The sequence below is a fragment of the Tursiops truncatus genome, chromosome 7 (assembly GCF_011762595.2).
Source record: "Tursiops truncatus isolate mTurTru1 chromosome 7, mTurTru1.mat.Y, whole genome shotgun sequence".
Taxonomy (NCBI): Eukaryota; Metazoa; Chordata; class Mammalia; order Artiodactyla; family Delphinidae; genus Tursiops; species Tursiops truncatus.
The window spans coordinates 35,470,679-35,487,863 of NC_047040.1; the positions used below are offsets into that span (position 1 = coordinate 35,470,679).

The 17,185-nt window shown below is 39.5% G+C and overlaps 1 protein-coding gene across 9 annotated transcripts in view; it reads left to right on the plus strand.

Annotated features, from left to right (window-relative positions):
- FTCDNL1 (formiminotransferase cyclodeaminase N-terminal like) overlaps positions 1–16,953 on the plus strand; it is a 109,017-nt gene extending 92,064 nt beyond the window's left edge. For 6 of the 9 annotated variants that reach the window (XM_033859913.2, XM_033859917.2, XM_033859916.2 and 3 more), the window contains one exon: positions 498–1,909. In XM_033859913.2, coding sequence (XP_033715804.1) covers positions 498–934 — 437 coding nt within the window. In that variant the 3' untranslated portion in view covers positions 935–1,909. Of the gene's footprint in view, positions 1–497; positions 1,910–5,956 lie in introns of those variants that run through there. The other 3 variants (XR_004527397.2, XR_004527398.2, XM_073807433.1) reach the window with 2 other exon arrangements.
- Positions 16,954–17,185: the final 232 nt, after the last annotated feature.

Sequence of the window (17,185 nt, forward strand, 5' to 3'; positions counted from 1 at the left end):
ATTTGAATCCGATCTTAACCTAGCTCAGTGATGATGGGTCTGTGTTTGGGGTGGAAGGGATGGGTACAGAGTGTGATTTATTCCTGTCTCCCAGACCCGTAGTCCTGGCACTGAATTCCAGCCCCTGTGGAGATGGCCTTCGAAATGAATGGAAGGCCAAGACATTTTGCTGCTGTTGATATTTAATTTTCAAATGTGCCTTTTGAAATATCTGTTGATACTTTAGAAAGTCTGGGCTTTTCTTAACCATTCTAGAAAAAACATCCAGATACATTTAGAGTAGATAAAAGTATCTGCTTATAGCTCAAATAACTCTGTTATTAAAAATATGTATGACCTTTAGACAATTCTGGAGTTGATAATGAGGAATATTTGTGTATTATTTTAAAAGTAAAACCAAGTAAAGGAAACTCCTTGGATTAAAATTGGGTAAAGAATAGAATCTTCAAAATGAGGCTTTCACTTTGCTTGATTAACATGCTTTTCTAATGATTTAGGCATCGGCGCTAGCCCATATGTGATGAACTGCAATGTTACCATAGATTCTCAAGACTTGGCTCTGGGAAAAGAGATCGCTAGTGCCATTCGGGGCTCAAATGTGAATGGATTGAGGGGCGTCCAAACGATGGCTTTTCCTCATGAAGGGAAAATTGAGATAGCTTGCAATGTAGAGAGTTTTGAAGATCAAGAAGTTACAGAAACCTCAGAAGGCTCTCAATACATGGCTTACAGTGTCCTTGGGGACCATTTTTATTATGTATCTCCTCATTACATAGAAGCTCAAGTTAAAAAATTGGCAAGTGATCAGGGAATTGGCATTAAAGGAAGAGCATTAATTGGATTTACACCCCAAGAGTGCAAGAACTGTGCTGAATATGCTATTAAGGAAGGTATTGGGGAGTTCTGGAAGATACGCAGAGGCATTTTCATGTGATCCAATCTAAGGCTTCATTGAAATTGTAAGGAAAAAATATCAGCCCTTACAAAGTTTTCTTTTGGCCAGTGAAGACGAGTGGAAGATCCAAGAGCTTGGTTCCAGCTGTGAATTGGAAAACTGGAAGCATTCTCTGTCCAGTGACAACAACAGGTGTTGAAAGATTGTCCATAATCGCCTTATGATATTTCTAGTCGTCATTAAAACTTCGTGAAATCCTCCTCTGTATCAAGTTCATGCACTTGCATGTACTAGAAGCCCTCCTGAATCAGCTGGGTAAAATGGCCATCGTTGCCAAATCGTCTTTAATTATCATGAACAAAACTAAAAACGGACTCAATTTATTTGGTTTTCCTGACCTCTTTATTCCAGAGTCCTGTATTCAACTCTCATTTTTTAAGTAATCATTTTTTTAATGTGCACTTTTAAAAATCAAGTACTAAGTAACTAAAAAATGGGGAGAATTATAAAATAAAATTACTCTTTCGAAGCATGATTGTTCTTTCCTGCCTTGTTTGGGATGACCCACTGTTCATTCTGGAGCCAGATTTGTCTAATTTTTTTATGTTTATGTGGAGAAGTGCAATGATGGTGTTGGGCATGACTTCAAGGGATTGTATTTATTCTTTTTGGAATTTAAATGGGAAGTCTGAAGGTTTAGGGAATTTATTGCTCTTGAGCAAAGAGAAGGGTTTTGGTGGAAAAATGTTATTTGAAAGAAATCAAAATAGGTTGCCTCTCTGTGAACTGAAAGAAGCCACCACTTGCTGATTCTGGCAATTTTATGTAAATCCTTAGTGCTTATAATTCTTTGGTACAAGATGCTTTCTGTTCATAAAGCACAAAGAAATGAATTTTTCCATAGGTTTTGTTTAGCAAGAAAGATTATGGTCTTGTCTAATAAGAGCACATAATGTGAGTTTATTTTAAGTAATTAAAAATAAAAAAGAGGTTGAACTCAGTCTTTTTATAGGATCCAGTAATCTATCCTAGTATATTTTTTTGACTTACATTTGACTCTTGACTGTGATTGCATTAATTGTGTTTCAGAATTGTGCTTTTTTGGGTGTGTTTTCTTTTTGCTGTTTAATATAAATACAGCAAAGATGGAGAAATGATGAACCAGGTGTGGTTTTCAGGCGTAAGGAAGTTTAGTTGCTGTGATGAAGAGAGCAAATGCTCTCCAGTTAGACCCAGTGAGTCCGGGAGAGCTGAGAAGTTGTCATGCCTCTTTTTTCTCTTGCTTTGTCAGAGGCCATGTGGCCTAGTAGGATAAGTGATGGACAGTGGATTCTGGCCTGGGTTCTGGTCCTTGCCCTTACCTTCCCCGTAGGCATAGTTTCATTGCCTATAAAACAGGGAAAAGAGTTCCCACTCAGATTGTGTTCTAGGGGATAAATGGAAGTACTTTGTAAGCTGTAATGTAAAAATGAAATATATTAACACTTTTTCCAGATCTCTTCTAGAGCTTTGCTTCAGTTTTGGTCATCAGTATTAAACACATGAGAGGGTAAAAGCACAGCTTGTCACTGAGTCATTAGGGGTTGTAGTAGGAGTTGATTCATTTGCCACTTGCCTGGATTAACCTATCCAGATTCGTATCACTGCATTCTAGACTGCCAGTTTTGAGCAAGGCCTGTTTATAACCAAACATCTATTTAATGGGTGTACGGAGTTTCAGTTTTTGAAGATGAAAAAATAATTCTGGAGATGGATAGTGGTGATGGTTGTACAATAATATGAATACTTAATGCCACTGAACTACACACTTAAAAATGGTTAAAATGGTAAATTTTATGTATATTTTACCACAATTATTAAAAATTATATATTAATTTCATAAAAATTTAAAAAAACACAAAAAACAAACATGTGAATAAGACAATTTCACTAAGCCCACACTTTCTAAATAAAATTTTGTCAAATTTCTAATATCCATTAAAGTGTACAAACATATAAGATCTGTTTTTCCCTTTTTAATCTATTATGATGGACTTGGGCACTACATGTGAGGCTTAGTTAATGGTTTAAAATGGAGTTGATTAAATTTGGCATTTGATCCAGCTGTCTTTTGTTTTGCTTTGCTTTGTTTTGCGGTACGCGGGCCTCTCACTGTTGTCGCCTCTCCTGTTGCGGAGCACAGGCTCCGGACGCGCAGGCTCAGCGGCCATGGCTCCACGGGCCCAGCCGCTCCGCGGCATGTGGGATATTCCCAGACCGGGGCACAAACCCGTGTCCCCTGCATCGACAGGTGGACTCTCAACCACTGCGCCACCAGGGAAGCCCAGCTGTCTATTTAAGACAATAATTTACTATTTTTGTTATAAACAACTTTCAAAACCAGCGCAACCTCACTTCTTACCACTTGTGCATATTCTAATTTCGCTGTTTTTTTCTATTGTCTTTCTCTCTTCCCCTTCTCCCTTGCTCCACCATGATTCTTTAGAAAATCTGAAACAGCTGTAAGTTGCTGAAGGTTTATCCTTTGGACGGATGTGGCATCATCAGCTCTATGTATGAGCTGGCAGAAGTAGCCAGGATGGATCTATAACAATAAGAAGGATTATCAAATTGGGTTGAGAAAAATCTGACCAAACTAACAAATACCCTGATTCATATTAACCTTTTCTCATATTACTCTCTTAGAAACAGACCAACACTTTGTGCAAATGTTTCTGCAGTATTTTTTCCATTGGACCTCAAAGTGGACATTGTATGGAATGTGGCTTCATAGCTTGTTTAACCTCCATCTCCTGCCAGATGACTTTGCCCATGACTTGTGCCAATTGTAAATGGGACAAAATCGATGTGGACAAATAGAGTTTACATTTTATTAACTCTTTAGTGTTTTTTACTCCACCCCACTTTAAATTCAAGTTTTAGTTTCTTAGAAGTGGGACAAGGAAAGCAAAAAGCTAGGCTGTGAGGTGATAGGGCTTTTGTTGTTGGTGGGGAGGGGCTGTCATTTGCTTCCAACCTGAACTTGGGCTTGACTCCACAAGTTAAAACATCTTTAACATAAGGGGGGAGGGCTAAGTAAAATATAACTGTAAAATAAAACAAAATGGGGGGTGATATTTTCATTCCTCAACATAATGAAAAGCCTTGCTCTGTAATTGGTTTGTACCGTCTTGGAAGTGGCGTCCATGGACCACAAAGGACCACTCTATGAGAGATCTGCAAGGAATTTATCATTCCCTCTGGCTGAGCCAAAGCAGGCTTGATATACAGTTTTGTTTAGTATAAATATTCTCATGTTACTGTTTACTCTGTGGGGATATGAGGATCTCACTGACAGGGTACGTGCTCCACTGCCTTGTTTTTAAAAGGCATTTTATTTGACTCTTTTGTTTGTACTTGCCCAGAAACTTCAGAGAATGGCCCAGGAACTTGTTTGATAAGCATCCAGACCACGCTCCCGGAGTATGTCGCACTTGGGGGTTCGAAAAGCTTATTGTTTTAAGCAGGCCCGCACATGGCTTCGAAGGAGCCCATTTTTCATAGGTAAGAACAGTTAGGCCGCTAACGGCAATCCCTTAGAGTGCTCCTCTAAGGTACAAGGAAAGGTGCTGGTGAAGCATGGCTCTGGTTGAACTCAGCCTGACGTTGGATTACTCTGTCACTTCTTTTGCCCAATTTGCAGTATTTTGCGGCTAATTAGTTTGTTGTGAGTTAAGATGAGCGACAGAGACCTAAACATGGGATGCATTGCTCTTTCTAAATGTGTAATGTGTGCATGGTCCAGCTTTTGTCTCTCAGCCCCACACCAACCCTCACCTATGCTGTTTTATGCCACCAGGACTCTGCCGTTAGGCTCTGCCTCTCTGGGGAGCTGGACAGGGAGGCTGCAGGGCTGAAGGAGGAGAGGGGCTTGCTGTTTCAAGTTCCTTCCCGTTTCGGGCAGCCCCACCACAGCAGTGGCTCTTGACCTGACAGTGGCTCTTGGTTCCAGGTTCCAGCTTTTTTCTCCTGTCACTTTGAGAACCTGCCTCAATGTGCGCTCAGAAGCACCGGCAGTGGCTGAACCCCAGCTCTGTGAGGCCTCTCTAGGCTTCTAGACTCTGAGAACCTTGCCCCCTCCCTTTGATCCTCCAGCCTTGGGGCATAGTGCTTCCTGCAGTTATTTTTATCTCTGGGCACCACGTTCTCTCCTAGGTCTTTTGGTTCTCCAACAACTGTTGACCAAATTTTCAACGTTATTTCTTTTGAAATACTTAGATCCTGTCAGAAATAAATTCTGACTAGATCCTGTCAGAAATAAACCTATCAACAGACCAAATGGAAGGAAAGGAGAAAAAGGCAGAAAATATTCAGTGTGGATCTATAGAACCTAATGAAAACAGCTTGTTGATGATTACTTGCCTTTTCTTCTCATTCGCATTGTATTCTCTGAACTTCATTGTTTTCTTATCATCACGTTCTGTGTTCCCTTTGACAGTCTTGCTATTCTTTCATCTAATAGGGAGTCTGAGTGTTGAATTGGGGTAAGGATTGGAAATATCATGGTAAATCATTGGATAGAGTTTTCCAAAAGACTCTAGAGTGAATGTCTTTCATGTAGTAGCTTAGTCCACCATTAAAAATATAGACTAATATAATTTTAAAAATTAAAGTTGGGATTTCCCTCATGGTCAGTGGTTAAGAATCCACCTGCCAATGAAGGGGACATGGGTTCGAGCCCTGGTCTGGGGAGATCCAACATGCCACGGAGCAACTAAGCCTGTGCACCACAACTTCTGAGCCTGCACTCTAGAGCCCATGAGCCACAACTACTGAGCCTGAGTGCCACAACTACTGAAGCCCACGCGCCTAGAGCTGGTGCTCTGCAACAGAGAAGCCACCACAATGAGAAGCCTGCACACAGCAATGAAGAGTAGCCCCCACTTGCTGCAGCTAGAAAAAGCCTGCACGCAGCGACAGAGACCCAGCGCAGCCAAAGATAAACAAATAAATTAATTCATTTAAAAACAAAGAAAAGAAAATTAAAGTCTTTTCAATCTTTTTTTTTTTTTTTTTTTGCAGTACGCGGGCTTCTCACTGTTGTGGCCTCTCCCGTTGCGGAGCACAGGCTCTGGACGCGCAGGCTCAGTGGCCATGGCTCACAGGCCCAGTCGCTCCGCGGCATGTGGGATCTTCCCGAACCAGGGCACGAACCTGTGTCCCCTGCATCGGCAGGCGGACTCTCAACCACTGCACCATCAGGGAAGCCCAGTCTTTTCAATCTTTTAATAGTTGTATGTCTTTCCTTTCATGCCATCTTCACCTGCCAGGTAGATGATGCTTTTTAGCTGGTGGTAGGCTCCTAGCTAAACATCTTTCCCAAGCCTTTTATGTACCATCCTATTAACTTTTTCTTAGGAAACCCCATCTGCAACCAGTTACTGTTTCCTAACTTCTTAGGTACCTCTGTCTTCATGAAGACCAACTGCTTTGGGAAAAGTAATCATTATGATTGATGTAGTCTAGCAATGACCAAGTGTTATAAAATTATATTGTTTCTAGTAAGTATAAAGAATTTTTGGTAATTGATAAGTATTATTCTGTCTACCCTACAATTGTGTTTAGTAGTTCACCTTCCTTTATGATATCCACTCCACTATTTCACAAGGATAAAAGCAAGATGAAAGAGCGAGATACAGAAGGATGTCTTCAGTGAACCCTTTTAGCATCATTAATCGTGGCTACCTTTCATTGAATTCCAACTAAGTGTCAAGTACTGTTATGTGATTTTCACAACAACCCTTTGGAGTAGATGACTGTAAAGAAATAAAATTCCCCAAGTTCTTTTTAGCCCACTGGGTCAGTCAGGAGTTCCCTCCCACCATATCCCATCTTCTGTAGATTTATACTGCTCTAACCCTAAACAGTGCCCTTGAACCCACATCCTCAGGACTTCAGGCCTCTCCTCCTAGGCCTGGTCAGCATTTGCCTCTAGTTTCTTGTGATCTAGTGAGAAATTGTACATCCAGTTGGTTGAACATCCCCTTCCATGGCAGTTCCATAGGATGGCCCACCTCAGAATCCTGAAACTTCTTCCAGACCGTACTTCTGTACTCTTTTCTCATTTAAAATCTCTTCGAGATCTGTCTTTTACACAATTATCATATACTGAGTTCTTGCCCATTTATTCCTTCCTGTACCTGGAAGATCCATCAGCGTCCAGTTTCATAGCTTCCTCCCCTGGACTGTCAGTGTCTCCTCTGCAGGACTGATTCAGTGCTGCTAAGCACAGCCATGCCTCACCAAGTGAGGAAGTGGAGGATGAACCCCCACATCCCCAGATTTCTCCCAGATGAATTTCTGCAGATTGAGTCACAAAACTTGCTACAATTAATTGGGAGATTCCTGGAATCACTCTCACAGTCCTGAAAGAGCCACAATGTCTGTAGGACCCAGAATGGTCCCCGTCACTGTTTAAGTAAGGGAAGGATGTTGCCACCAGATGGTGCCAAAACTGCAGCTAGCACCAGGGCACATCTGGATTGTGCAGTCAATACCCCAGAAACTCCTGGCTGGCAGACCGCCTAGAGTCACTTGGGTTATTTGTTCTACTCTGAATTCACATCCCCACATTTCATGCAGTTATATTTTTTGGACTTGATTTGTTGAGTTGTGGCAGGGCTTTAATTGATCTCTTGTTTGGCTTGCTGGCTAGACTGTAAAGCCTCTGAGGATAAGGCTTCATTCACTAGTGTTTATTGAGCACCTACTGTATTTTAGCAGGGCAGATTTACCACAATGCTGAGGAAGCTTAAGCTGCGAGTGCCCTCACTTGTGTGAAGCCCGGGACAGGCCCTGGTAAGAAGCTCGTAGTGTTGTACGATTTTGTAAAACTTGCAAACATAAGATATTTTAGCCACAACTTGTTGAAACTGATGTATATTCCCAATTATACTTTATTAAACTTCTCCTCATGACAGGTGGTATTGGAGTGGCCAGGGTCGGCCTCGTGGACTTACAGCCTGTGCAGTAGCCCGGGGTCCTGTGCTTGTTCAGTGCTCTGCTGTCACTGAAATTCTGAATAATTTTCCATTTGCACTGAGCCCCACAAATTATGTAGCTGGTTCTGGGAGTGGCCATGGGCATTTTTGGACCCAGATAAAGGGAGGTTGAGTTGGGGATAATTAGGATTTAGTGTGATATATTTATGTGGTTCATAGTCACTTCCACGCGTAGTTAAGTTACTGCCAACTCTCCCAGTGGGGGAATGGCTTCCAGGAATACTCCTCTCTCCCACTGCGATGGCTTACCCAGTGTTGTGACACACAAAGCAGGACCAAAAGGTTGTCACAAATGAATATGTCTTCTGGTACCCAGCACCAGAAATGCGTAAGTTGTGGAGGAAAAACAAAAAACTGAGGCTCAGAGAGGTTAAGTAACTTCCTTAAGGTCATACAGCTGCTAAGTTGCAAGACCAGGTTTCCATTTAGTCTGTCCTTTCTAAAGTTTGTGCTTTTTACCCATTGCTGTCTAATTTCTGGAGCAATGAGTCATTTCCTCAGAAACATCTTCTAAGACCACTAGGTTAGGTTATAGACTTCATAATGCCTGTCCTTTCTTTCAAAGCCCACATCACAACAATTTAATTACTAAAGTAAATGTCATCATTATGCTTCACCCTCCATGGAGGAAGCCATCTGTTTCGTTTACAGCTTAGGGTCTCAGCATGTATAGTCAGTGAATTAGATTCTTTAGGTCTACTAATTTTCAGAGGTACCTTTGAGTGGCTTCTTGCTTCAAACGCTTTCTTTCTCGCCTTTCCTCCTCTCCCCACCCCGGGTGGAGGTGTTTGAGGGGGTCCTGGGAACCACAAAACATTAGACTCAGAGTTAACACTGGAGAGTGTTGAGATGGTGCAGTTGGTAATGGAGAGGTGTTATCATTTATTCATTCTCACCTTCATGTGACTGCCTGATGCCCATTCTAGGTACCAGGTACCCATTTCTAAGGGGGCGGGGGTTCTGGTCACATGTCATAAATGTATCTGTTTCATCGTTTTATATTTTCGTAAACTGAGGCATCTTAAAATGGGGGAACACCTGTATCCAATTTTCCCCAGAATATACAACTGAGTTCTCTTATACTCCTCATTTCAGATGAGGTTTTCTGATGACACCATCTGGGAAATGTCACTTTGATTAAAGTAAATATGCAGCATAGTTAACACTGGGAGCCTATGTGAATTTCCCTAAGTAGCCACATCTTACAGAAGCAGAAGGCAGCTGGCCCTTTGGGTTAGGAGAACTTAAGAGTGTTGCATTCCACGCTTTGGTGTCAGCCGAATGGCAGTGTGTGGCCAACTGAGCTCTGAAGGGTCTTGTATATTTTTCTTTTCTTACCATTGGGCATTTTTTTTTCTTTTTCAGTTTATTTTGTCACTAAGAAAAAAATATATAAAAATAAAAAACTGAGCTTTATGATTGCCAAGTTTTTCTTCCAAACTAAGAAAAGAAACCAGTTGTTGAAAAATATGATGAATGGCATCCTTTGTTTTATTTTCAGTTCAGCACATGAGGGCACTGCTGTTGGAATGAGGCCAGATTCCCCAGGCAGTAGGGAGCCTTGGGCTGAAAGGAGACCTAGTTATTTTGTGGGGAGGGGGTAAGGTTGGTGTGTCAGGATTTCCTCTCAGCTCTCGCAAACATCTCTTTGCTTTCTCACGTGCCCACCCCTCCTATCTTTCAGTCATTCTTTGTGTTTTCAGCGCTTTCTACTGACGAGGATATTGTCTGTTTTTAAGGAAACACCACTGGTACAATGTGGGTCTTTCAGCCTTTAAGCTGTGGTTTTCGCAACTTCCACAGCTACTGACTTATTTGACTGTGGGGTCATGTATGGTTGAGGGCAGTAGTCAGTTTTTAATGTGTAAGCAAACCCTGCGATTGTTAGCATTATTCCTTCTTTATTGTTGTCTTGTTACCAAGTGGTTTGGGAGAGCCAAGGAGCAGAGTCTAAGTTCTTTGTCTGCAAGTCAACCCCAGAGTAGTCCCCTTTGGAACTTCCTCTGCCACCTGCCCACATGCTGGAATTAAGGGGAAGGGCTGGGTAGGAAGGACCACACTTTACTCTCAAGGCGGCAAGGGAAATGTCTCAGATGACTTCAAAGCATCCACATGTTCCTAAGAAATTAAATCTAAAATTGCTCTGTGGATTTGGGTAAACCATAACTCAGCAGAACCTGTAGCATTTCCCCAATTCAGAAGTCCCCTCTGGAAACTGTGTGTACCTTGGCTGGCATATTTAACTCATCTGTTATAAATTTTGTTTGCAAGGGTGTTTTCCTCCCTAGACTGTGAGCTCTTTGAGACTGTTTTATTCACGTTGGTAATACCGTGCCTGGCGTGAGAAAAACTTTGTTGAATGAATTAATGGACAAATAACTGAATTCAGAACACTGGGGTGGGTCAGAACTAGTCAACTCTTTAGGCATAGATGGCTTAATTGTTCATCATCAGACTCGAGATTTTGTTGCATGAAGTTGAGTTACATTGAGACGTTGCATTTAAGGGAAGGAACCGTTTGGAACTTCCGGGGAACAAAGTTTGGCTCAGCTTATGTGTGAGGCTGGGGAAACAGGGTTGGAGACACCAGAATTCTTCATGAAGACAGGCAATAAAGTGACTCCAGAATGCAAACACCTGACTCTAACTTCCCACGGAAAGATCAGCAGAGGGCAAAGTGTTAGTCTGAGTGCCTCTCATCTCTTCGTATTGTCATTATTCTTAGATTCAGACCGTCTCTCAAATGCCCTGTGATCCACTTGTACACTCTTTAAGCAAAAATGATGCCAGGTTCTGTTCTGTGATTACCAGATTGGAGCTTTTCTCTCCCTGCTTCATTCAGTTAATTGAGCTGTGCTGGAAGGTTCAGTAATTTATTCGATGGAGTCTTTCTGTGCAAACAACCGCAGGCTGAGGGAAGGAGACTTAGCTAAATCTCTCAAACACTTGAAGTGCAGAATTCATGTTTTGGAAAACACCAGGGAGTCAGTGTCCTCAAATGTCATCAATAAAAGACAGTCTCCGTCATCAGCGCTTCATTCTCAACTGAGCTCAGAGCTGCCTTCTCTTATTGCTTTTTACATGTTTGCAGTATCTCATTCTTTCCTTGATTCTGGATTTTCACACCATATGGCCACATCTTTAAGTCATTTTTCAGCTGTTCTATTAAATAGTAAAATGAGATACAGAACAGATTTCTTTGATTTTAAAATAGCATTTTGAGTTTGTGACTTTTTTGTAAATAAAAAAGAAGTAAAGCCCTCAAAAGCATGAAATTTCAGGTATTCCTACCCAGACAGTGGAAGATGTAGCTTTTTACTTACTTAGACTAAATATATGTTTATCTTGTGGAATTTCAACTGCAGTATAAATTGATTCATTCATCCTGCATATTGAAATTCATTTCTACTTAAATAAGATTTAGCCTCCACTGTTGCTAATGAACATAGATTGAAAATGAAATTGAAAGTATATCTTTTATAACTATTCAATATCATATTTCTCATTAGAAATGATTACTATAGCTTATGAGCAAACATACTACCTATCAATAATGCTCTATTGCTATAATTGTAGTTGTGATTCTAATATTTAATAAAGTAAAATGTAGGATTCGTTTATATTTTACTTTTTTTTCTGGAATATTTAGTGTCAGTTTCATGAGAAGCTGCAAAGGAGAGAGTGTTACTGCTCACATTTAGATCTCACCAGTGTAGAGTTGATCCAGGTGGCTTAAAGCATTGAGTCCTACAATTTAATACAGTTTACTTCTTAAAAGATTAGACATTTAAAAGGCTATTAAATATTTACTGCTTGTTTTCTGAGCCAGAAGGGGCATTTTGGGGTAAACGGTTTGGTTTTCTTTTGTTTTTTTAAAGAATAGCACTTAAAAAAAGAAAAGCGCTACATGAACAAATTTTGTAATATGAGTAAATTTGCCATCGATCCAGACTTTAGCAGCAGGGACTGTGTCAATCACAGTTAATCAGCTTATGAGTATGTGATCTGAAATCTTCAGTTACCCATTAAAATCTGGACATCGACTTGAAGAAGTGACTGACCTAGAGTTGATTTGTTTAAAGTTAAAACCAAGTGCACTCAACATCCAGAAGGTCAGTAGTCTCTTAATTGTAATCCAATGAAGTCAGTTTTAGGTAGCATACAATTTGTGACTTTTATAAATACAGTTCACATATTTTTACTCTGATGATGATATTATTTGCTGGGGAAAGATACTTCAGTTAGGGATAAGTCCACTGAATGAGAATATTTTGTTTACTATTGATTTTTTTTAGTCATTATTTAATATGATACCTAGGAAAGAAGCACTTTGGAGCAGCCATTCTAAATAATTCAGGTAAAATTATGCTTTTTCTGAATTATTTGGTATATTCATTGTTTTTATTGTCACCATGATGAACTTAAACCAAATTTTAAATGACAGTAACAAAAAGGTAAAAAATTATTTTTAATCCTGTTTAAAATGTTAAAAATCACAGTCACGTCATGTGTTCTATTGTGTCTTTTTTATAGCATAAATCTCTGGAAGACATAGACGATATCACCCAACATGTAGTGTACCATTTCTAGAATGTAAAGATTGTCTTTAATAAGCTACAATTCAGAGGGCTGCGTGTTTTCCACAAAGCAAAAATCACCTCTCAGCATTTACTAAGCACCTAAAAGTTATTGGTGGTAGAAAATAATATAGACACGGTGCTTTTTCCTAAAAGCTTGAAATTAAGAGAGACAGAGGGCTTCCCTGGTGGCGCAGTGGTTGAGAGTCCGCCTGCCGATGCAGGGGACAGGGGTTCGTGCCCCCGTCCGGGAAGATCCCACACACCGCGGAGCGGCTGGGCCCGTGAGCCATGGCCGCTGAGCCTGCGCATCCGGAGCCTGTGCTTCGCAACGCGAGAGGCCACAACAGTGAGAGGCCCGCGTATGCTATAGACAAATCAGAGGGGCAAGCATTCCCCAAACTCTGCATTGTCGTTTTCAACCTGAAAGTGAGCACAGAGATCCCCTCCTTGAAGGAAATCCTGCAGTGGGTTTGGAAGAGGTGCCAGTCTATTGGTGCTTTCAGGCCATTACCTGGCAGGTGGCAGCTTATTCTTCTCAGAAAAGAATTTATTCAATAACTACTTATTGAGGATCTTCTGTGCATCAGGCAGTGTTTGTTCTAGGACATGGAGCTGTGAATGAGACAAGGCCCCTGCCCTCAGGGAACTTGCTTTCTAGTGATAGTCTACAAATAAGCAAGTAAATAGAAAAGCTGTCATATGATGCTAATTACTACATAGAAGTAAAAAGCAGAATAAGGAGGATGTGAGAGTCTAGGGTGCGTTTGCATTTTTGTAAGATGGTCAGAGAAGGCCTATTTGATAGGTGCCTTTTGCGCTGAGATAGGACAGAAAGAACACAGTGTACTTGTATGGAGGAAAGGCAAGGCAGTAGGACAGCTGGAATAAACCAGACAAAACCCTCCTCTCTAGTTACCTTGTATTGAATGATCATGTTTGACACGGCATCACAAGTGGGAAAGAGACAACTTACAAGAGTATTCAGGTCAAAGGGTCCCTGATTCTCCAGTAAATACCATTCTAGAAAAATAATTTTGCCCTCTACTGTTTATTGAATGCCTGTGTGGCAGGTGTTGGGTTGGGCATTTTGCAACAGTCCAAGTCGAAATTTTTCTTTAGGCACACTTGAAAATATAAAAAATCTATGAGAAAATAAAAATTTGCCAGCTCCCACCTTTTCTACCAGTCTGTACTCAAACAGATAATATTAATGAGATTAATATCCATTACTATTCATCTGGAATTATACACTTTTTAGGGCATCTGTATTTTCAGTGATGAAGTTTAGGGATTTCTGTCCATCTAAGACATGTCAGGTGGGGTACTGATTCATTTGAACATCAGTGTATGGAAAAGTGATCTTCAACTGGGATGATTAGCGATGCAGATTTTCCTCTTCATGCCTCTCCTTTCTGTAAGGTTTTGGTCCTACTCTTTGAACTAACCTTGCAGAGAAAAAACAATGATAGCAAAGTGAACTGCACATATAATGAGTATCTGTTAAAATAATAGCTCTGGAAAGCAACTGAAGTTTAATGCAACACAGGAATTTTCTCTTCTTCTTTAGCAGATTCACATTACAGCTGGTTTTAGGTCTTGGCCCAAGTGGTTGTGTGTTCTTGATGTCAATGCCATATGTTTAGGGGGAAATATCACTCCAATAGCCATTTAGACCCTCTCTTCATTCATGTATGCTATGCATTTATTTTAATACTGGATTCTGCTTTTTTTAAACGAAAAGGTCTAGATCAAAAATTGGCTTAGAGTTTTAACTGTCTTTGTAATCAAATCATGGTTAGCTTTGAAGAATGGATAAGATTTTGTGGTAAAGATTCACAAGGGCAAAATGACTGTATAAATGTACTTCACCAAACTTCAAAAATACTTTTATCCCTTCCTTTGTTCTCTAGTTTGTTTTTGGTAATTTTATTACTTTTTAAATGGACGATGAAAGTTCATATATGTTTTATGTTTCTGTCAGTTGCTTCTCAAGTAAATATCCCCCTCCTCAATCTATTCCCAGGCAACTTGCATTAACCTCCAGAGGGTTTATATGGAAAACCAGACAAGAACGATGCCTTGGGTTATATGTCCTTTATTCCTATCTCACCTAATTTATTATTATTTTTCAACCTCATGTGTTATTTACATTTCCAACAGTCTTATTATGTTTCTGAGGGAACTTTGGACAGAGAGATACTTGCAGGCAGTTTGAGATGTTAATTTCACATGTACAAGTGTGGCGATTAGGATCAAGGCCTGTCTCCAATAAGAGAAAGGAACTTGAGTCCTCTTTCAGGGACATGAAGAAAGCCTCATTTCATCGTTTTCCCAGGGTCTCCTCTGGCCATTGTGTGATTCCAGAAGCATTTTGAGGTCACTCTGTTTGTGTGTGTGCCCCTGAATCCATCCATTAAATACAAATCAAAGAATTCTAAATTTAATAACATATTTGAGAGTACAATGAGAATCTAGAGAGAGAAAAAAAGATGTCTTCCTTAATTGAACCAGAATTGATGATTAAATTACTTGTGCTTGGTACTAGGATATTTGAAAATTTAAAAAACAGTCCCCATGGTTTTTGTCTAGGATCTAGCTTTGGATACAAAGTATGCACATATGGAGTAATTAGAGAGCAATTTGAAGCAGTGCATGGACACAAGAAGGAGATAAATCTCTATGCTGGGCATAAATGGCCTGTAGAAATAAGAAATCATCAGAGGAAATTCAATCAGTTTTTCAGGAAACACAAATTATTGAGAAGGGTGAGAATATTGAAGAATGAGATAACATAAGCAAGAGCACAGAAATAGGAAATAAACGGTACCTAAATGGGCTGGTGGTAGGCATGTATGCGGTCAACATTGAAGGTCGAGAAAGTCCCAGGCCTTGGTTTTTGCCCTCAAGGAGCTAGCTCATAGTCAGCAGGGAGAAGAGTATGCAAGCCACCTAATATAGCAACAGTAAGTGAGAATAGATGGTAAGAGTAAAAAATCCTGTGCTGCTGGAGGGAGTCTGGGCAGGCTTCTTGAAGAAGGAAGTAAAGTTTGAAGAACGGGACAGGCACTTTCAACAAAGGAATACCAGATTTGGTTGGATAGAAGTGAGATCTCTAGTGAGAAACAATCTTCCATGCACTTTAAAATCTAGTATCAATTATTTCTAAATTTAACGAAAGACCTACTACTTTGTGAGACCTTCTTGCACAATTGCTTTGGGACTTCATATTTGTGAAAATTGTTAATTCATCAGGTATAATGGAAAAATTATAATTTTCCCCAAATTGCATCTTCCATCATTTTTTAGGTTTTTAGGTTTTTTTCTTTTTAACAAAATTCACAGTGAATTGTTTTTTATATATAAACTTGTAAGGAGAGAAAAGACAAAATTCATAATGGAAAACCCTCCACATTATTTATCTATGTGTTTTTATCTTCTAAAGGGGGTAATATAGTTAATTCTTCTAGTACCACTATGAAAATGAACTCACATAAGTGATGTGAATTTTCAAATCTGATAGCATATACAAATACAGTGTAGCATATAGTATATATGAATAGGTTTATAGGTATACCTGCGTGCATATATATGTTTGAAAAGGACACCTTATATTTGCATGTAGCCTCTCTCATCACCTGTACTGTAGCATCAAAATTTTTTCTTTATACTCTTAGTCCTTTGGAAACCACAGTCATCAGAGTAAACAAAGTAGATGGCCTTTACTGTATAATATTATACGGATTTAACATAAATTTCACATTATGTACAATGACACTATTAAATGTGTTAATACAACACATAAAATGACCAATTCTCTTTAAATTTTAATGTTTAGCATATTTGTTTTGATTGTACGTGTGGGAACTATGAGAGCAGCTCTGCAAAAATACTTTGCAGGTTACCATAGTGACTAAATTGTAGTGCTTTATGGTGTTGTCCTTCCCCTGGGTCTTACTTTAGTTTCATGTTTTTTCAATCACAATCCAATAGGTGACATTTAGATTTTCCTATTCAAAAAAAATATTTTTTGTATACTCACATATAGGTTTATAACTTTACATAAATGTATAATTTGATCATGTTCACACACTTAAAGTAAAATCTCCTTTTTCTCTTCCTCTTTTTGCTGGGTCCCCACATCTCACTTCTCTTCTTCCTTCCCCCAGTAGGCAGTGTTAACAAATGATAAGTATCCTTTCATTTTTCCCGTCTGTTTCCATACAACTGTATACAGACCTATATATGCATTTACAAAAATAAAGCAGTATTTCATGGAAATCCTTCCAAATTAATTGATATACAATAGTTCCTATTTATTCCTTTTAATGGCTACTTAATATTCCATGTGGTAAATAGGCCATAATTTATTTAACCACTTCATTTCTATTTTTTCTACTATAAATAATGCTTCAATAAACATCATTGTAATTTGTCCTCACTGGTGGTGTTTTTATTTCTATGGGCTAGAGTCCAAGAAGTTGGGATTGCAGGGTCAAGGAATTTATTATGTATTTTAAATTTTCATAGATGTTACCATGTTACTTTCCCAAAGGACAGTAATACGTTATATTCATACCTAGCAATACCTGGGAGCATGTTTTCTCTTTGTCCCTACCGCAATAAGTGTTATAATTCTCTTTAGTTTTTGCTACTCTGATAGGTGTAAAGTA